Source organism: Heterodontus francisci, chromosome 30 (assembly GCF_036365525.1).
Source record: "Heterodontus francisci isolate sHetFra1 chromosome 30, sHetFra1.hap1, whole genome shotgun sequence".
Classification (NCBI taxonomy): domain Eukaryota; kingdom Metazoa; phylum Chordata; class Chondrichthyes; order Heterodontiformes; family Heterodontidae; genus Heterodontus; species Heterodontus francisci.
In genome coordinates this window covers 14,490,647-14,512,785 of record NC_090400.1, presented here as the reverse complement: position 1 = coordinate 14,512,785, position 22,139 = coordinate 14,490,647, and the positions used below count along the sequence as shown (strand labels likewise).

At 44.3% G+C, this 22,139-nt stretch overlaps 1 protein-coding gene across 1 annotated transcript; it reads left to right on the top strand.

Moving 5' to 3' along the window:
* Positions 1-4,865: 4,865 nt before the first annotated feature.
* LOC137346584 (cytochrome P450 2D17-like) lies at positions 4,866-21,836 on the top strand. Its single transcript, XM_068010103.1, has 9 exons — positions 4,866-5,096; positions 11,798-11,966; positions 13,356-13,508; positions 14,795-14,955; positions 17,585-17,758; positions 19,020-19,161; positions 19,651-19,838; positions 20,470-20,611; positions 21,085-21,836. Exons 1-9 carry the CDS (start codon positions 4,887-4,889, stop codon positions 21,264-21,266), a joined length of 1,521 nt encoding a protein of 506 aa, XP_067866204.1. The 5' UTR covers positions 4,866-4,886; the 3' UTR covers positions 21,267-21,836.
* Positions 21,837-22,139: the final 303 nt, after the last annotated feature.

The following is a 22,139-nucleotide window of genomic DNA, read 5'->3' as shown; positions in this document are numbered from 1 at the left end:
CCCTGCAAATCAGTTACTTTTTCACCAAGGTGGGCTGCCTCCTCACAGAGTTTTTTAATCTCCTCCTCGAGTCTGTTCTGCTCATTTTTAGCCTGCTGTTGGCATTCTATCCATTCCTCAAGTAAACAGCCGATAGCTACTGACTTCTGTATCTTTTTAAATTTCCTAGCTGACATCTTTGCTTGTGCAATCTTCCAAAGAACTTCCCCTACGGGTTTTCTCTCATCGCTATTGTGACCGGCATACGCTCCGTATTGCAGCCACTTCGCTATTACATATTTTTGGAGGAATCCCCGCCAATCAAAACAATCTGAGTCTGCAAGGTTTGGAGATTCCCTTTGTTTTGTCATCTTATGTTAGTAGCTACAAATTAACCCCTAAGTTCCTGTTCTCTCTGTACTTTGCCAATTCAGATCGGCTCGAGTCTCCCGCTGATTCAACGGAGAGATTTATCCTCGAGCCCACACAGGGACGCCAATTATGTAAACCGTGGAGCGGAGTCAACTCCCCCTTGTCCCCGTTATTCCCTATACCCAGTTGATCCTGGCCGTCACGTGGGACTTAATTCAGGCTCAGGCTGAGTGTTTGGGATATCAGGTTTCAAGAAAGCCACCCTCCAGCTTAATCCACAGCTACAGTTAATGGCTTAGTACAAAGAGGAGGAACTCAGTCCTTTCTTTAACTATCAATTTACTTTATTCACATTGTTGTACAATGTAAGAATAAGGCTTATACACTTAGTTAGACAAAAACATACAACTCCCACTGAATTACACGGTTAATAACAAAACTAGCTAGAATTCATAAGAACAACCACTAGGTTCCTCTGACCTTTCCCTGACCTAGTCACAGAATACAAAGGATATTACCCGAAAAAGGGAGAGTTAAAGCTGGCCAGGCGTACCGCCCTGTCTCTCTCTTCTACGTCGTCGCCGCGTCGCTCACGCAGGGTCTTCCACTTCCACGATGGTTGATCTCCGGAGTTTTCGCTGGCTCTATGCCCAAAAAGCTCTATTCTTACCCTGTTGCTTATCTCTCCAAATCTGAGCTGTGTCTTTCCGGTTGGCTTAAGCTTGCTCACCTCATTCACAGCTTCTCTTAATTGGCCCAGGTCCAAAGACCCCGGTATCACACCGTGTCCAAATAAGGCCCTTTTCCTGTGTCCTGTTCTTTGTCGTCCCATAAAGTAATTAGTTCAAACTAGTTTTTACCAACACATGCTAATGTCCGAGCTCCAGGTTACTACAGGTCAAACAATCCCAGCAGTTTGTAACTGATTCTGTGTTTCTTACAGCCCCTGGACAACATACTGGTAAAAGTGACCAGGAAGCTGTTGGAATGTTGTAAAAACCCAACTGGTTGACTAATGTCCTTTAGAGAAGTACACCTGGTGTCCTTACCCGGTCTGGCCTGTGTTACTAAACTACCCTCTGGAATTGGCCTCACAAACCACCAGTAAGATGGGCATAAATCTGTCCTGACCAATGTTTATCCCTCAACTAACATCACTAATACAGATCATCTGGTCATCATCACGTTGCTGTTTGTGGGAGCTTGCTGTGCACAAATTGGCTGCTGTCTTTCCTACATTACAACAGGTACCACAGTTCAAAAGTACTCCATTGGCTGTGAAGTACTTCGGGTCGGCCCAGGGCAGTGAAAGGCGCTAGACAAATGCAAATCTTTCTTCAGAGTAAGCAGAAGTGTACAATCAGAGCAGGCTGTTCATGTGGAGAAAGATTATCTGTCCTAAACACCTCATCGTTATGGAGCCTGTGACTTCTGTCCATTCACAGTGCTTGTGTCGTGTGTTAATCCCATTCATTTTCCATGTGCCAGGTGTTTGCATGTCAGAAAAATCCCATTGAGCTGCACTGCTCATTTCTTCACACACTTCCAAGCTCAGAGGACTGATGTCAGTGCTCCCACCTCATTGGCCCCAAAGGAATGGATGGGATATCAGGGTACCAGAAACAAACTGGCAGCATCCCAATACCTTTATTTCACCAACCATAGACCCACATGCAGCTAGCTGGCAGTGACAGAGAACTGTCTCTGCTTCATTTGGGAGGTAGAGATGTTACCCTCTGCCTTAGTGTCCCACTGCCAAGCTCTATCATCGAGGCAGCACTTCAGGGCAACAAGAGAAGTGCATGAGGGAGAATGGAATAGAAGAAAGGAAGAGTGATAGACTTGCATTTATATAGCGTCTTTCACATCCTCAAGAGATCCCAAAGTGCTTTACAGACAAAGACCAGTTGGGCTCAAATGACCTTTTCCTTTGCTGTAAAATACTATGTATTCAAGGCAATCTACCTTTATTCCTCTGGATCCTTCCAGGCAAGCTCAAAGGACAGCAGCAGTTTTGATTGATTTTCTTTTCATGAATGTATGAATCAGGTGACTGATGACTTATTCACCAGGGCTAATGGTTTTTTCTCCTTTGGGATTGAACAGCCACAGCAACACGACAAGACTGCCTAATTTCTCCATTCTGCAGGGTTTCTCAAAGTGCAGTGGATCATTGGGATCAGCTGTAGTCTTCAGTCCCTGACACAAACTCCTTTCCTTAGCTGGCGACTCCATCCCTCGCCCTGACAGTTGTCTAAGGCTGAACCAGTCTGATTGCAACCTTGATGTTATATTTGACCCCAAGATGAGCTTTCGATCACATATACATGGCATTGCTGAGACCACCTATTTCCACCTACATAACATTGCCCAACTCCACCCATTCCTCCACTCACCAGCACTGAAACCCTGATCCATGTTGTTGCCACCTCCAGACTTGTCTATTCCAACACAGTCCTGACTGGCTTCCAATCTTCCACCCTGCATAAACTTAAGATCATCCAAAACTCTGCTAACTGCTAAAATTCTCATCCTTATTTACAAACCCTCCATGGCCTCACTCCCACCTATCTCTCTAACATCCTTCAGCCCTACAACCCTCCGAGATATCTGCACTTCTCCAATTCTGGTCTCTTGAACAACCCCCGATTTTATTCACTGCACCATTGGTTGCTTTCCCTGCAGCTGCCAAGGCCTTAATCTCTGGAATTTGTGGTCTTTGATTCATCTATGTTTGATTGTATTAGTCTGTCCACTTATCTGTGTTCACTACATTTGATTGCTTAAGCCTATAGGTGGATCTTAAGAGTTAAAAGGTGAAACTAACAGACACAGCTAAGATCTTCTGCAGAAAACACACTGCTCTGCGAATACATTGTACTCAGATCATCTAAGAACTATTCTATTTTAAAGTGCTGCAAATAAACCAGTTGGTGATTTAATACAAGTGTGATATCTGCATTGCTGTGAGATAAATCAGATATACATCCTATATCCAGCACCCAGCGTAAACATAACAGAATTTCCTCCCTAAACCTCTTCTCCCATTTACCTCTCTGTCTTCAAAGATATTTCTTAAAATCTACCTTGTTAGCCAAGCTTTTGTTATAACTGTAATAAGTGTAGACTCCCAACATGAAGACTTGCCTGCCAGGAAATCAAAGCCCACAGTGATTGGATTACTGCCAAGGAAGCATCCAGCTTTCTGCATAGTCGGGCATTCACCAGTGTGCCAGGCTCAATAAGGACATGAATTTCATGATAATGAAGGAAGCCCTCAGCTTCCTTTGGCACTAATCACATCCCAAAGCAAGGTATTTCACCTCCTTCTGCAGATGTGGAGGTGTGTGTGTCCTGGTGGGTGAGCACAGAACAACTTGTGTAAACTAACCCGACTTGGAATCCCTTCAAATGAACTCCTCATTTGTCAAATACGTCTCATAGTGGGATTTATATTGGTTCCAGTAATGGTGCTGAGGAGAAGAAAGGAAATCATTTACAATTGGCATAACAGGCTCCTGAAAATCCATGTACAGGATCTGCCTACCAGAAACTACTCTGGTGTTCAAAATGGGTGGAATTCAGCAGAGCTCCTGACCAGCCATTTTACATCACGACAACAAGCAGCTCGAACTTCAAAATCCAGTCTTGCTTTTCCAGGGTGCCCACACAGATTTGATTATGAAGTGAAAACTGTGTCACATTCAATTCATCCAATCTAATTTCTAACTATAAAATGTCAGATTGCTGGGACAAATTATTTGATATGTACTTTACTTAAAGCCCTGAGAGTGAAACTGGAAAGTAGCTTAACAAAATAACTTGGGAACAACTTTACAAGAGAAGATGAAGAATCAGGGCACCTGCTGACCCATGATTTGAATATTTTCTAATTCTGCTTAGCTTTCCCTTCACTGAGGGCATACTATCCCAGTTTACTTTGCACTGATGTGTCTTTCAATCATAGAGAGGGAGGATTCTCGCCTATGAGAGTGGACTTTTGTGTTGGGCGTTGGTAAAGGATCTGGAAAAAACTTGGATCATAATAATTCACATCGCAATCACTACTTGAAATATATAGTCAAATACTTAACAATTGTACCACACTCTGCTGTGCACTTTTTAACTAAAACATGAATCCATTCAAAATAAAGGGGTTTGTGCCTCTGTTATAGAAACAAGCCAAGGAACATCATTAGAATCAGTTAAGTGATGGTCTGTGAATGTCACAAACAGAATCCCTCGTCAATTTAGGCATGTTCAAAATTGGCCGCTCTGGATGTATGAGTTGAAGTTACAAATTCCACCAACACAGAATTTCAGCAAATGTCTGGCAGTCAATGGGTTAATGTGAAAACCTTATTAATTTGAAAGGTATATGGATTTAGGAAGATCTCTTTAACTTCAGCAAAGACGTGGCTGGCCAGCCCCCGTAAAGCTCTGCAGCAATACGTGCTCACACTGAGCTGACAGACTGGGAGAAATTTGATCTCTGTTTGTTGGTTGCTGAATAGATATTTGTCTCTCTGGGAAATATGGAGTTCTCAGCATTCCCCGAGTTCCTGTTTATGGCATTTGACAAATTCACTGTGCTGGCCGTGTTCTGCACAGTCTTTGCTCTGGTCTTTGATTTCATGAAAAGACGGAAGAACTGTCAGAACTACCCTCCCGGACCCTGGGGTTTGCCTTTTATTGGGAACGTTCTTCAGGTAGACTTGAACAACCCTCACCTGTCATTTGCAAAGGTAAAGTACAAGTAGTGAAATAACAGGGAGTGAATGGAAATGGCTGAAGGTGAGGGGCCCAATTCTGTTGATCATTTTTAACCCTCTCAGTTTCTCTTTCCTTCTGTTATTGAGTTGCTTTTTTTCACCTGTCTTTCTCCATTTTAGTACTTTTACTTGTGTCTAACTTTCTTTCCATCTGTTCTTCTTTTGCTCCAATTTTTCATTACTCATTTGACTTTTTATTTCTGTCTTTTTAAGGTCCTTCTTTCTTTAATGGAGTCAAGTATAACTTATGTGTTCAGTGTTGTCCTTTTCCGTGTTTATGATTTTAGATTTTAAGATTTAGAGATACAGCACTGAAACAGGCCCTTCAGCCCACCGAGTCTGTGCCGACCATTAACCACCCATTTATACTAATCCTACACTAATCCCATATTACCACATCCTCACCTGTTCCTACATTCCCCTACCTATACTAGGGGCAATTTATGATGGCCAATTTACCTATCAACCTGCAAGTCTTTTTGGCAGTGGGAGGAAACCGGAGCACCCGGAGGAAACCCACGCAGACACAGGGAGAACTTGCAAAGTCCACACAGGCAGTTCCCAGAATTGAACCCGGGTCGCTGGAGCTATGAGGCTGCGGTGCTAACCACTGCACCAATGTGCTGCCCTGTTTATACTGAGTGAAGAACTAAATAATGAAAGAGAGCGGTCCCATTCCATAGACCACCTTTCACCACCCCCACCTGTATTTCTCTTCCCTCTATTTGTTCATTTTCAGGGTTGCTTTTTCTTCTGTCTTCTTCTATTGTATCTTGTTTGTCTCCTTTTACTTCACTTATTCTTATGTTATCCTATTTATTGACTATTTCTTCTTTCCGTATTCTTTCTTTAATCGGATCAAGTATAACTTTTGTTTTCAATATACTTTTGTTCTGAACTTAAATTGAATTACAGTCACAGTATTTATAATGAACATAGGGCTGGATTTTATGCTCCATTGGAAGGCAGGTTTTCTGGTGGAGGGGGGCCAGAGAATCGGCGTGGATTCGTCCAAGACGGAACCTAACGCCGTAATGCCGGTTTCCGATTTTCTTGGACATGGGGATATCGCTGCTCTCCTACTGACTCTATCTGACATGAGTCTCAATTGGCTAACACAGAAATGAGGGAGACTGGTGTCACTTATGTAGTCAGTCATCTGCTATCATCACACTATGAACTTGCTATCATTGGAATGGCTGTGTCAACTGTGCGTCTCTACACTTTTGAGCAAGCAGATTGCAGCAAGCTATTTGGAACTGTGCAATTTACCTTGGGTGAGCGTGGGAGATCATTGACCCTCTTCCTGCAGTGGACCCAGTTACAATGGGTAAACCTGTGGCTACTAACCTCCTCTGCAATCTCTTTCCAGACTCTTCTTGCCATTACTGGAAAGTGGGCCTGCCACCTTACCCTTGCAATGCAAGGAGAGTAAAGGCAGGGCTGCTGGCCTTTTAAATGTGGCACCAGCACCTGCTCCAGGTGACACCGTTAATGGAGTTTTCAATGCCAATCCGCCTTTGACACGGTTGAGCACACCATCCTCCTCCAATACCACTCCACCATCGTCCAGCTGGGTGGGTCTGTGCTCACCTGCTTCCATTCTAATCTATCTCATCGTAGCCAGAGAATCACCTGCCATGGCTTCTCTTCCTGCTCCCATACTGTTCTCTCTGGGGAAATGAGGAGGAAGTTTTCACAATGAGGATTGTTAAGATCGGGAATGGACTACCAGAAAGAGTGATGGAGTCGGATTCCATAGGAACTTTCAAAAGGCAATTGGACATTTATCTGAAGGAGGACTAATTTGCAGAGTTATGGGGAAAAAGCTGGGTTATGGGATTAAATTTAACAGTTCTTTCAAAGAGCCTGTATAGGTACGATGGACTGAATGGCCTCAATGTGTGCAGTAACATTCCATAATTCTATAACTAAACCTGTTAATATTAACTGGGAGGAATGGGAACAGTGTGAGTGTGCATTGAGAACAGTGTGGGGGAACGAGTGGATAAGAACAGTAATTGGATGTGAGGATTTTGATGTGCGATTAACCACTGCCTCTTCATAGTGACACAAATCACAGCACACCAACCTTGTGCTGTTTGCTCATTTAAATAATGGTGGTTTACAGCAGACTTGAGCAGTGAAGGTCAGTAAATGCCATGTCCTTACAAATAAACCACTAGCCTCACACACACTGTTCCACAAGAGTTGCACAGGAGTTCTGCTGAGCGGACTCAGGTGAGCCCTTCAGTGGGGTAGCGAACAGAAGAAGGCTGATGGTCATATGCACAGAAATACTTGGTGCACTGGCAGGCCTGCCAGAAAGCCTGATGCCACACTGAAGAAGCATGGAGGAGTCCAGCTCCAACTCGGCACAGGGTTTAGCACAGAGCTTGTAGCCTGTCATTGCCAGTGTGTAAGTGGTGGCCATGAGTGTTGCAGTGGAAGCTCTGACAGAGGTCATGAGATCTTAGCTTGGTGCCATGCAAGCTGAAACTACTGCTATCCTGGCTGCACATACCTGTGTCAATGGGACATGTCGGGTGTCACAGCAGTCCAGCAATCTCTGCTCCAGCAGATTATTAGGAATGTTGAAGAGTTATCCCAGGGGAGTGACTGTGGCTCTGTGCTCAGTGAGCCTGCTGTCCTCTCTTAGGATGACAGTATTTCTGCTCCCACCACTGCCACTCTACCAATGCCCTTACTGTTTCCTTCCAGCCAGTCAGCACAGACTGCTGCTGCCCTGCCGAGGTGGTGCAGTCCCAAGCCGGGCCTTCCAGGCCCAGAGCTACGTGAGGGTGTCCTGCATGGTCATCTCCAGTCTCCCTCAGTGGAAGTCAGTCGCCTTCCACTTGCCATACTGCAGCCATTTGGAAAAGGCAAAGGCACCCACTAGAGAGGCACAGGGTGATTCGTTGACTTTTGAATGGAATATTGGATAGCTTGTTGGATAAAGTTGCTTTGCAATGGCTATTTATAGTGCCTTTTATTCCAGCATTGCAGTCAAGACACTGTGATGGGCAGTAACAGGGATGGTAAGGTGTGTGTGACTGCTTTAAAATGGGGATTTGGGATTGTATTCAGTGGTACCGAAGTCGAATGATGCGCTCACAGACAGCCTGGCTGGAAAGGGGATATATCGGGTGCCTCCTCCCTTCCTCCTGCTCCTCTTCCACCTCTTCCTCCTCTTCCTGCTCCTGAGCTGCTCACCATATGTCTGGTGGCAAGGGCTGTCCCTCATGATGGCCAGAGTGTGGGGTAGACCACCACGAAGTGGAACACCTGTTCTAGTGAGTACTGGAGGACTTCTCCAGAGTGGTCCAGGCAGCGGAACCCCAGTGTTTCAGTACCCCAGTGGTCTGCTCCATGATAGTTCATGTGGCTGCATGGCTGTCATTGTACATAGGCTGACCACATGTAGTTGGGTTGTGGAGTGGAGTCATGAGTCAGGTATAAAGCCCTTCTCGCCCAGCAGCTACTCTCTGGTTTGACGTGGTTGCTCAAATACTGAGAGAATGGCGACTTGGTGCAGAAAGCATCAGGAATTCACCAGCATGATGTGCTGAGCTTGGTCACACACCAACTGCACATTCAGGGAGTGGAACCCTTTGAGGTTATGATCTATCTCAGCACTTAAACGTGACATCCACAAAGCCACCTGTGTGCAATCAATGGCACCCTGCACCATGGAGAAACCGGCTATCCTGGCAAAGCCATTTGCTCGCTCTGCCTGATCTCTCTGGTCAGAGAGAACACAATGAATTCCCTTCTCCTGGCACAAAGAGCCTCTATCACCTCTCTGTTGCAGCAATTGCCAGTGAACTGGGAGATGTTACAGATGTCCCTTGCTCCAGCCTGGAAGGATCCCGGTGAGGAAATTCATGGCTACAATTATTTCCACAGCCACTGGCAGTGCCGTCCTTGCCCTGCTCTGAGGTTGCAGCTCCAGTTGCAAGAGGTGGCAGAGTTCTGTGAGCTCCTCCTTTGTAAAGCACAGATGATGCACACACAGCTCTTGGCTTAATGGAGTTAGAATGATAGGATCATAGAATCACAGCACAAAAGGAGGCCCGTCATTTCCATGTTGACTCTATAGAAGAGTAACTCAGCTAGTCCCACTCTCCCGCCCTTTCCCCATAGCCCTACAATTTGTTCTCTTTAATTGTTTATCCAATTTTATTTTAAAAGCCACAATTGAATCTGCTGTAAGAGAAATGCACCCTGAAGACCCTGGGTGGATAAGGCTTCCTGCTAAGAACGCCTCTACCCCTCCTTCCCCTCCCTCTGCGAGCAGCTTCTCTTCTCCTTTGCTGTCTCTGTCAATCTCCCTCTCACGGTGCAGCCCAAAGGATTGCAACTAGAGCCCATAACTGGGAGAAAGTGGTCTGACCAGAATATTTGAAGTCACAACCAAGGCCTTCCCCAGGTGTAGCATCATTCTCTGTCAACTTCACAAACTTTAACCAGACCTTCAAACCACCAAGCACTTCCTCAAACTCAAACAGAGCCAGTAGAAATTAACCAGCGATTAACCTGCAAGTTGTTGATAAACCATTTAAATATTGCTGGGGTTTTGTGTGGCTGGGGGAGGATTCCTCCCTGTTGCTGAACCATGTTTAAGAGGAATGTCGTGCAGGTCCCCACCTGCCAAGAATCAGACACATTAATTTGATCCCATGAACATTGATTTTTAAACTGTTACTGGAGTAAACAACTTTTTAAAAAGAAACACCAGACCCTTGACTGGAAAGACATTTGCAGAGTAACAAAGAGTACTTGGAAAGGCCAAAAGGGCTACTCCCTGCTCCAACTGAATCCACAATGGACCTTTGATTACCAGACGTTGAAGGTGGATGACCTAGCATTCCAGGTTAACTGCTAAGATGGCCGAATACACAAACAGACGTGGTCAGACCAGTTTAGTCACATGACTAACTGGTTGTTGGAGTTTTTTTTAATTTGAACTTGCCACAGAGTTTTAAAACTCAGAAAGCTATTAGCTCCTGGACTGGAAAAGAGCTCTTGTGGCTGGCTTGCAGCTGCCTTTCTCCTGCCTGCTCATAGCTTTTTCACGGAACTGAAGCCCAATGAAGACACAGGAACGCCAAGAGAGAAAAGTCTCCTATAGTGGACAAGGTTTAAGAAGAATACTGGGTCCCAATGAACAGCAAGACTACCTCCAATCAAGGACTCTACAGCGAGTTTGAGGCACAGTTACAAACCCCCTTGAGAGATTGCCTCAAACATTTTCACTTTATTTTTCTTCTGCTCTTTTCTGTCCCTATTTGTGAGAGTGTATATTGTGTGTGCATGCTAGTGTGGGCGTGTCATATATCCAAAGGCTTTCAGCGAATTAATAAATTTCACTTTTCTTCTTCTTTAATTGGAAAGTGGTGAACAACGATTCACCAATGGGGAGCTCAAACGTGGTGTGTTTAAAATTAAACCCTGTTACAGTAAGACAAGGTGAAGGCTGAGAGGGACTCCTAGACACCTTTCACACCTGGTCATAACAGGGGCATTAGCTGGAGCAGCGAGGTCGAAAATGGCAGCGCTGGTGTCAATTCGGGTTATATGCTGACCGGTGTCATGATATGCCTACTCTGTGCATGCTACTAACACCTGTGCTAACACCCTGACCAAGATGACATTCAGCGCAAACATCATTTTGGTACCAAAACAGCACCTGTATCACCAATATTGAACTAGGTGAGTCAAGGGTGAACTAAAGGAAGGGGTAAAGAGTGTCAATGTGAGCTGGGGGGGAAGGGGAGAAATAGAGTGCTTCTGTAAACTGATGCAGAAATGGTGATGAATGCCTCTGTGTCACCGTGACAACCATAAATCAACATAACAAAACATTTAGCAGCACTGATACAATAGCCCAAAACTTCTCCAGAAGAAATGAGGGGGAAACCCCACAATCTTCTGCTCTATAAATGACAGAATGTTGAATATACCTACAGCTTAAAAATGACAAACCTGTGTCCCACTCTCACGTTGGTGTAATCACAGGCCATGGGCCCATATTCAGGGTAGATTGAGAAACTCTGTCACTATTTAAAGGCTGTGCTGGTTTTCTTGAAGCCGCTGCACAGCTTTTGCTAAGTGTGTTACTGTATAGATTTTCAGAGTCCTCCCCTTTGGCAAGGCACCAGGGGTCCACAACATAACTGGATCTGCACTCAGTGGGCCTGCTACCTCACCACAGGTGAGGAACAGAAAGATCAGTCCTGACATGTAAATCAATAGTAAAATGATGCCTTTAATACAGACTGCTGCCTAGCAACCAATTATTTGGCATGTTACTTAAACACGCATGTATTTTATCGGCCAAGCTGAGGTATTGCAGCATTTATCAGTATTAGATTCACAGTCGGTTGATGAGTGAGTCACCAATGGAAGCAAACAATACACATGAAGAATCCAGCCCTACCCTTAACATCACATGCAATGACACATGGGCTGGAATGGTAATCTCCCTGGAGCCCAGCATTAACTGGGAGAGGGGTGTTGACCAATTCCATACTGCGTTACCAGATGTGATGTGTCTGATTGGAATCATTCCAAACTGCACTATCTCTGATCACTATTGTATCTGATCGAAGAGAATGAAGCCACAATAATGGGATCATGCTATTCCCCATTTAATTCCTTTCTTTATTGTTAAGCTGTGGAAGAAATACGGCAATGTGGTCAGTGTACAGTTTGGATGGACAAACATGGTGATACTGAACGGCTACGAAACACTAAAAGAGGCTCTGGTGAAGAAATCAGAAGATTTTGCTGATCGGCCACACTTTCCAATATTTGAAAATCAGATAAAGCGCATAGGAGCAGGTAACTATGTACCAGGCTTCAGAGACAGCCTCAGGAACCAGGGGCAGTGGGATATGATATGGACTGAATGGCTCCTTCTGTGGCTTTAATTCTATGATTCTGATTCACATTAGTTGTTTCTGCTGATAATCCACACGTCATCATCCTCTCAGCCTGCAGGGGATTCTGTAAAGACCGAGGGGAGCCGGTGCTCAGTGTGTCCAGGGGAGCCGGTGCTCAGTGTGTCCAGGGGAGCCGGTGCTCAGTGTGTCCAGAGGAACCAGTATCTGCAATCCAGGGGGACTGGCATCAGTGCGGTCCAGGGGGATTGGTGGCAGTGTGCCCTTGAGATTGAAATAAGAGATAGGAAGGGATTGTTCCCGCTAACAGCGGTATATCGCAGAGTGCCTAATAGTAGAAAGGAAGTGGAGAAGAAAATACATAAACAAATATGTGAAAATGACTAAAGGACGTGGAATAATCATGGGAGATTTTAATCGCCCAGAATTGAACTGGTAAGAAATGGTAGTGAGAGGGATACAGGGATATGGAGTTAGAAAACAATGTGTGCAGGATTCCTATCCCACCCAGAACATACAAAGCCCAACAATAGAGGGGACATGAGACACGATGGATAAATGAGGAAATAAGGCACACTCTAAGGGCTACATTTTACAGTTCCCCCGCCCCACCCGACCTGACATCGGGAGTCGTGGCGGTTGAGGGGGGATGGGGGGTGGGGGTTGTGGGTTGGAAAATGCCTCCGGGAGAAGCCCGTCACAGACTTCGACACCAGAAAGGGCCAGCCGCATATCGATGACGGCAACGAGGCCCGTGACGGCCCCCACCACTGTTCGACGATGAGGACTCGTAGTGTCACTCCCCACCCCTCCGCCGCTCAGCAACGGGAGCCCAATTTCAATATGCAACCTATTGTAAATACCTGAATTAATGACAAGCTCCCACTTGGCAGTTAACTATCAGTCGCCATAAACTGGTGCATTCTCCATGGCAACGCCTCTACCAGAGTCCCACTGCCAGCCAATCAGAACTCTCTTCTCATACAATATAAATTTGTTGCTTTCCCTTACATTGGTATTCTTGAGAATTGTCTTGATGAGTCTAAGAGGAGGTGGCTGAGTGATCCTCTCCACCCTTGCACATTCTTCTGATCTTTTGCCACTGAAAATCCAGTAGGCAGCCCATTCCTGATCATTTAGACAGGAAAGTGAAAGGAAATTCTGGGACTGCATGAATATTGAGTTCAATTTTAACAAGAAACAAAGCTATGTGGGAGCTATTGTATTTATCTCCTGCCACATTTTGGTAAACGTAACCAGGTCCCAGCAATCTCAGACATATCTCAATGAATAAGATAAATAAATCACTGTTTCTGTTGTACCCCTCGAGGTATTGTCTTAGCAAAATATGGCCCTTGGTGGAGAGAGCAGAGAAAGTTTTCACTTTCGACACTGAGAACGTTTGGGCTCGGGAAGAAATCTCTGGAGATGCGAATTGTGGAAGAGGCTGGATTTTTAAACAAAGCTTTTGAAGATGAAAGAGGTGAGCAGATTCTAAGGTCTTATCTCGATTTCAGACCATGGTAGGTGATTTTATCCTTCAGTGCACCCTCTGTGCTGCAGACTCTGGACTGTTTGATAGAATGAAAATTGGGTGAGGGTTAGAGCTTTGGAGCTTTTCCCCCTTTGCTCTTAATGGGAATTTCATAGAACATTCTGAACTGTTTGCGATGGGGTCATTTCAATTCAAACCAACTCCTGTGTAATTTTCCAGAATTCTCTCCATTGTTTGACAGAAAAGAAATACCCCCAAGGAAGCTTGGAGCCAGAGGGGGTCGGCCAGTCTCCTCAGATCGGAGGGTCTGTAAAGGAGCTGCCGGCAACCTGCTAGCACCTGAGGTAAGGTTTCCCATTGTCATCTAAATTGCAGCCGGGCTCCGTTACAGGCCTGGAGGCCACCTGGCAGCTGTTTCTGATGATATCCCAGAATCTAACAACAACAACTTGTATTTATATAGCCTCTCAAATGTTATAAAATGTCCCAAAGTGCTTCACAGGTGTGTAGTCAGACAAAAACTGACAGCCAGTGAAATAAGGAGACATTAGGACTGGTGGCCAAATGCTTAGTCAATGATCTAAGAATTTAGGAGTATTTCAGAGGAGGAGAATGGGTGAGGCAATGAGGTATGTGAGTGAATTCCAGAGTTTAGGGCCGAGGTGGCTGAATGTACGGCCACCAGTGGTGGGGTGGAGGAAGTGAGGGATGCACAAGGAGCCAGAGTTGGAGGAACACAGAGTTCTTAGAGGGCTATAGTGCTAGAAAAAGTTCCAGAGTTAGTGAGAGGAAAGGCCACAGATGGATGGATTTGAACATGAGTTAGATTTATAAAATTGAGGTGTTGTTGGACTGGGAGCTGGTGTAGGTCAGTGAGTAACAGGACTAATGGGTGAATAGAACTTAGGCTATGGGCAGTAGAGTTGTGAATGAGCTGAAGTTAATGGTGGGGGAGGGGAGCGGTGGTGGAACATGGGAGGCTGGCCAGGAGAGTATTTGAATAGTAGAATTTGCAAAGCTGAGAATCCTGTTTGCTTTGTTCACAGTTGTTTTGCAATAAATAGAAATGGAGATCCTGGCTGTCCCATAAAGGGGAAGGAGTGGCTTGATTTGAATCCACCAGAATGGAGGGATTTAGATCTGCAATGAACATCCAGCCTTCAGTCAGCTACTAAATCCCTCACTGCAATCTGTTCATGGAAGAGTTTCAAAATATGCATTCGTACTAAGATCATCTCTCTGAAAAATATCATCATTTGTTATTTTTTACACAGGACTTCCTTTTGATCCACATTTCATTATAAACTGTGCGACCTCAAATATTATCTGTTCCATTACCTTTGGAGAACGTTTTGAATATCAAGATAAAAAATTCCTTGGATTTTTACAAATACTTGAAGAAAGTTTTGTTTTGGAAGGAGCATTTTGGGGTCAGGTAAGGCAATTCATTGGATAATTAATGCAGCAGAAAGTGTGGGTCTTGTAGGGTTCTGGATATCAGAATCAATCTCAAATGAAATAAAGACAAAGCTGGGTTACATTCTTCAACTGTGTAAGAGAAAGGTTCAATAAAATACTGGGATGATCTGGAGCTGAAGCGATGAGTGATCGGAATTAACTCGAACTGAGATGATGAGTGATTTTCCCTTGCTCTGTAGAATTGCACGTGACCATGCTTCCTGTGTTCTTTCCTGACTTTCATTTTCAAGAAAAGTTTTTCATCAATTTTTTGGCTCCACCATCTCCGCTCTTGGACTTCTTGCAGTTTCCACAGGCTCTGATTATCTTTCATTACCTCAGCAAAGTGACCAATCTTCATACATGAGCATAGACAGTATAACATAGATTATCCTGGGTGTGGATACCTGTGTTTACAACCTCTTTCACCACACTTCCAGCCGTGAATGGACCAATGAGAATTTCAGTCCTGGGTATCTCTGGTGGTTGAATTGGAGATAAACACAATGTAGATGAAGGTATTTCTCAGGGTACTGATGAGGATATAAGGCGGATTGTTGAAGCAATTGGGCACTTAGCAAAAAGACTCATCAGCTCCAGCAATTGGCAAATACACAGTTGTTCGTTTAGCCTGGAAATACTCATCTGGTTGTATTCCTGCTCCTGCTGATTGTCCACCTTCTCTGGATGTTCCACATTTATGTCTGACTGAACGGCAAAGTTGAGGAGCATACAGCAGGCTTCATCTGTCTACACACCTGAAGCAGTACTTTAACATTGCTCTGGTATGTTTGATGATGATCTGATAGATGAATGCAGCTGATTGTACCCTGTGCTCAGCAGGTTTATGCTGCTGTCCTAGAACATTCATAAGCTGAGGATCCAGAGGTCAGCCTTGGTCTCCGTGGGAGATAACTTTTCCGTTTTCCAACTGGGTCAAGTGGGACTGTGGATGAGTTTAAAATAAAGACTTGTGACGACTGCCTGGGAAAAGGGAATTCACCTGCATAATCCTGACCTGATAGTCACTGTCAAGCTTCACCTGACTGGAGTGATTGGTCATCTGACTTCTGAATGCACCGCCAATTGTACAGGAGTGTATAGTGTCACATGGGTGCCTATCATTACTGCTGAGGACTTTGAGGCTATCTGAACAAACTACAACAGCGGTTTTTACTGTCGCCAGTTTTCTATGGGAAAAGTAGTGATGTTGTTAATGCAGACACAGAAGATCTCAGTCACCTGTTTGATATATCTATGGCCTTCAGATTGTCCAACTCTACCAGTGCTCTCCTGGCCGGCCTCCCACCTTGCACCCTCTGTAAACTTGAGGTGATTCAAAACTCTGCTGCCATTGTCCGAACTCACACCGTCCAGTTCACTCATCACCCCTGGGATCGCTCACCTACATTGGGTCCCAGTCGGCAAGGCCTCGATTTTAAAATTCTCATCCTTGTTTTCTAATTGCTCCATCTACTCACCCCTCTCTATCTCTGTAACCTCCTCTAACCCTCCAACCCTCTGAAATCTCAGCGCTCCCCCAATTGTTACCTCTTGTGCATTTCAATCGCAGCACCATTAGCAGCCGTGCCTTCAGCTGCCCAGGCTGGAAGTTCTGGAATTCCCTCCCTAATCTTTACTCCTCTCTCCTCCTTTAAGACCCTTCTTAAAACTTACTTCTTTGAGCATTTCGTCACCTGCCCTAATATAATGTTTTCCTTAGAGCAGAGAAGGCTGAGGGGGGACATGATTGAGGTATACTAAATTATGAGGGGCATTGATAGGTTAGGTAAGAAGAAACATTTTCCCTTAGTGGGGGAGGGGTCAATAACCAGGGGGCAAAGATTTAAGGTAAGGGGCAGGAGGTTTAGAGGGGATTTGAGGAAAACAAACTTCACTCAGAGGGTGGTTGGAATCTGGAACACACTGCCTGAAGAGATGGTAGAGGCAGGAACCCTCACAACATTTAAGATGTATTTAGAAGAGCACTTGAAATGCATAGCGTACAAGGCTACGGGACAAGTGCTGGAAAATGGGAATGAAATAGTTAGGTGCTTGATGGCTGGCACAGACATGATGGGCTGAAGGGCCTGTTTCTGTGCTGTATATCTCTGACTCAATCCGACTCGGTGACCAGATTTGTGTTATATTTATATCTACTTTTTCACTGAAGTTAGAAAATATTAAAATATTTCCCTAATCACAGTAATGACAGTAAAACCAAACCAACACGGGGTTCTGAAAGGAATGTGTTTGTGAAGAAACTCATTGAAACACATTGAGGATTAACAGAGATAGAGACTGATCTCGTTGATATTATTGATTATTATTTACTGTCACTCCAGAATTGGCCTTTATAGCCACTCCAGGCGCTGCTTCACAAACCACTGACCACCTCCAGGCGCGTATCCATTGTCTCTCGAGATAAGGAGGCCCAAAAGAAGATTTACTGAGAAACCAGATTTAGATACCGGGGAAATAATTCCTCTTTGTGTTGGTTTCATTGTAAATATAACGCAACAAATTTTTGTGTTCACTATTTTCATCAAAATCAGAAAAGTCTTGTAAAAGAATGTATCTAATTTCAAACCCTGTGTTTTTTGCAGCTTGTGAACACATTCCCCTTTATTCGTCGCCTCCCGGGCCCACACAATAAGATATTTGAAAATCAAGAGAAAACCATTCACTTTTTACAGGAAATAGTGTCGGATCATAAAAAATTATGGGATCCAAATGAGCCGAGGGACTTCATTGATGCTTTCTTGGCAGAGCAGGAGAAGGTATGTGATGGATATTGGAGTATTTTACAGACAGTGTTTACAGATGTGCTTTAAATTAACATTCCATTGTGCTCGGTAATGGGTGTTGCCTTCTTCGCAGAGAAGGAGCAGGTAATTGGAGCATATCAAAGCCAGTATCCTTTACATGTGTTGTTAGGCCACCCCGTCCCTGTTTTGAAGATATTTTCTGCTCTCCTCTGATCCCTTTTGACAGCCAATTGTCATTCTCCCCCCAAGTGTTCATCTGGTCTCTGCCGATTGGTGTTTTTGAACTAGCTATTGGAAGCCACATGGAATCAAACTTTCAAAAGGGAATTGGATATTGAAAAATTGCAGAGCTTTGTGGAAAGAGCAGGAGTGTGAGACTAACTCGTTAGCTCTTTCAAAGAGACAGCACCAGTATAATGGAATGTGCCTCCTTCAATGTTGTAAGATTCTGTGATTCTCTTACAACCTGTGGTGACTCCCTTGACAGCACATTTAAAAAACCAGCACGGCCCCTCATCCACAATCCTCTCCCCACAAACACGTGGAGGGGGTGGGCTGTCTGTCACCGGTAATGGTGTCAGCTGTCTGTGCACAGGCTCTGGCACCATTTATAAAGGACAGCCAGCCTTACCGGCTAATTTGAATTTTTAAAATGAATCACCACCACAAAATTTACAAAATAATTTGTCACACCCCTTTCCAACCGCCCAATAATAATTACATTAGACATTTACCATTTCCCCGCCCTTATCTTTGAATTCTGACCTTCCCCCCACAGACTATAAAGTGTTGAAAGACCCCCCCTTCCCACTATCTCCTACACTGATGATGCTTATTTGATCCTGCTCCCCCAACAGAGAAAAACTTAGCTCCTCCCGCCTCCCCACCAGTGTCACGCCTGCTTTCCCCAGCCAGTCCCTCCCAGGTGTCAGCCTCCGTGGCAGGCCTCAGCTGGAACCATGCTCTGGCCCACCCCGCCACGGAGCCCAATGTTGAGAGCTCAGTAAAATCCAGCCCCTAGTTGTTATGATCTGGAAGGCACCACCTGAATGGACGGTGGAAGCAGATTCAGTGATAAGTTTGAAAAGGGAATTGGATCAAGACTTGAAGGGAAAATCATTGCAGAGCAATGGAGAAAGAGTGGGGGCTTTGAACTAGTTCGGTAATTCAACCAAAGAGCTGGCACAGGCACGATGGGTCAAATGGTTTATTTCTGTGCTGTTTCATTTTATAATTCTATATGTTATCAATGATTTTGTTAACTGCTTTTTAGATGAAGCATGTCCCCAAGACAAGTTTCTTGGAATCCAATTTATTAGGGACGGTTTCTGACCTCTTTGCAGCTGGTACAGAGACCACCTCCACCACCCTGCGCTGGGCCCTGCTCTTCATGATGCTACATCCACATCTGCAGTGTAAGTATAAATAGACCTCAAACAGCTGGCAGGGTCATAGATACAGTTCTGAACTGTGGGAGAGGGGAGGAAGGAGATGATACTGTGAACTGAGATGGAGGAGTGGGGAAGGAGAGCACCCCAGTATCAAATGAGGGAGGGAAGAGAAGAGCATTTGTGCGTTTGGAAGTCGTGTAACAATTAGTCATTTTCTGCCGACAGCACTGACTGAAATGATCCCATGATCAGTAAGGCAGGTTTTGAATCCTCCCTTTGCTATTCACTAAAACAGATTATTTGGTATTTATCTCATTGATGCTTGTGCGACATTGTTGTGCACAAACTGGCTGCTATATTTCCTGAATTACAACAGTGAATACACATGATAAATTACTTCATTGGTGATAAAGCTCTTTCTCTTTGGGACATCTTGAGGTTTAGAAAGGTTCTAAATAAATATAATTTCTTTCTTTTGCCTGATACTCAAAATTTGTCCTTTTGCTTCTGCAGCTAAAGTCCATGAAGAGATTGACAGAGTAGTTGGGAAGGAGAGAAAGCCAATGTTGGAAGACCGTGAGGAAATGCCGTACACTAATGCTGTTATCCATGAAATCCAACGCTTCGGAAATATTGTCCCAATTTCACTTCCTCATCAAACATACAGAGATACGGAGGTCATGGGATACACAATCCCGAAGGTACATTCTGGAATGAATCTTGGATATACAGCTTCCTCCTCCACAACCAAAACCTGTCCCTCTCTGAAAGCACAAATACTTCCCAGTTATAATGGTTGAGTTTCTTAAGGGTCATTCACTGCTGAACTGAGCCCTTAATAACAGGAAATATGAAGATTCTGAGTTAGCAGAACTGCTCCCTATTGTTTGAAGAGTTGAACCTCTCTAAAACAGAGACCTTTGGAGTAGATGTGTATCTCCTGACACGAGAGTCTCAGTTGTTTTTATTGATAATGAGTTGATTTCCCATGGCGTTCTCATAGACTGCAGGGAACAGGTAGATGTGATGATGAGAGGAGACCTTGGTGTATGGCGGGGGATCTGTAAATACTTCTGCATCTAATGAGCTGGAAACATATATCTGTGTGGCCAGAAGACTAAGGTACCAGCATTCAGTCTAGATCTCTTGGGGCGTGTTTTGAATGCCATCTGTCCATGACAGGGGAGACAAGCATCTGGGGATTATGATTCTCAACACAGAGGGATCAATATCTTCCTCCCAGAATGAAAGTACTGTGGGTTCTCCTTATAGCTCTAATGGCCTATTACAAATATATTCTTGGTAATATGTCTCTTTTTAAATAACTTATAGGGAACAATGATCATTCCGAATCTTTCCTCCACATTGTTTGATGAGAACATTTGGTCGACTCCACATCAGTTTAATCCGGGTCACTTCCTCAACTCAGAGGGGAAGTTTGTGAAACCGGAAGCCTTCATCCCATTCTCTGCAGGTAATGTAGAATTAAAGGAATCATTAAATATACTGAAATATACAGCTGTGGATTAGTAATGGATGTCTGGCCACATCTCTATGTAGGGGTGGGGTTCTGAACCTCCTCCTCAACCTCAAAAAGGATGTGTAAAATTTCATAAATTAAGATCTAAATGTAACTCCTCTCTCAAGGCCACTTATAGTGAACCCTGTTTCTAAAAAGTTAATTTTATATTCTTCTTCTTCTTTGGCCTCCTTGTCTCAGGAGACAATGGGTAAGCACCTGGAGGTGGTCAGTGGTGTGTGGAGCAGCACCTGGAGTGGCTATAAAGGCCAATTCTAGAGCGACAGACTCTTCCACAGGTGCTGCCAGAGTGAGATTAGGAATTTAAGACTGTGAAAGAACCAGTTGCTGTTCAATCAGTGTGACCCTGCAGTGACCTTCCAGCCTCTCTCCTGCGGGCACTAACTAATCTTGTTCTCACCCTGTAGGTCGTCGTGTGTGCCTGGGGGAGCAGCTGGCAAAGGCCGAACTCTTCCTGTTCTTCACGTCCATGTTCCAACATTTCACATTCCTTCTCCCAGAAAATGAGCCAAGACCAAGCTATACAGAAGCCAAATATGGAATTACCCTGAGTCCACTTCCTTATCGACTGTGTGTTAAAGTCAGATAAGGTGTATGGGGCATGTCCAGGAGCAATGAGCAGAGGTACACCTTCTCCACTTGTTACGACTAACCGCTCCTGTCAAAGCCCCCACTCAAAATTTACGATTCTGATTGTGGTGGGAGAGACGCACTGATAATTCAATGCCGTTGCTCCACAGATCACCGAACATATCATTTAAAACTTTCCAAAATAAAGAAAGACCCAACTAAATTGGACCATCTATTAACCCGTGAATGAGGCTAACCAAACCAGGTGTCTTTAAATCAATAAATTAATTCTTTAATTAGAAGGACTAAATTCTTGAACACTGTGAAGATGTAAGCAACATTTAAAATAGAAAAAATTAGAGTCCTTGCAAACTTACAGTCCAATGTTGTTCGAAGTCTTCACAGGATGTTCCTCGAAGTCCTCACAGAATGTTGCTTTCCTTCTCCAGTGAATTTCAACAATTAACGACTTGCAAACACTTTCAACAGAAGCAATCTGACTTTAGAGTTTTTGAAGGATAAAAGATTGTCACAGTCTAACTTCCCTTTCTTCAACTTCAATTACCAGTGATCTCTGTATTGGCTTGATGTTTTTTGAATTTTGAGATATAATAATTAAACAGACTAAATTCCTATTCCTTCAGTTTAAATGGTTGAGTACTCTTTTTTTCAGGTGTGCTCATCACAACTGTGTCCTCTGTATCTGTCAGTGTGTGTGTTCTGTTCGCACAAACTGTCTTCCTAACAGCCGGTTCAAAACTGAATTGTAACAAATGTATCGTGTCAGGCTCACTCCTAGTGGCTGTTTCTATGGTAAATAGAATGCACCCTTTGAATCGCAGTCTCCAAATGGCTGTTTCGAAGGCAACAAAAATGCACCTTTCTATATCTC

Excerpts from the sequence above, each read along its gene's own strand:
- LOC137346584 (XM_068010103.1), top strand. The coding sequence starts at position 4,887 with ATGGAGTTCTCAGCATTCCCCGAGTTCCTGTTTATGGCATTTGACAAA. Across the intron at positions 11,967-13,355 it reads GATAAAGCGCATAGGAGCAG|GTATTGTCTTAGCAAAATAT; the intron begins GTAACTATGTAC and ends GTACCCCTCGAG. Across the intron at positions 13,509-14,794 it reads AGCTTTTGAAGATGAAAGAG|GACTTCCTTTTGATCCACAT; the intron begins GTGAGCAGATTC and ends TTTTTTACACAG.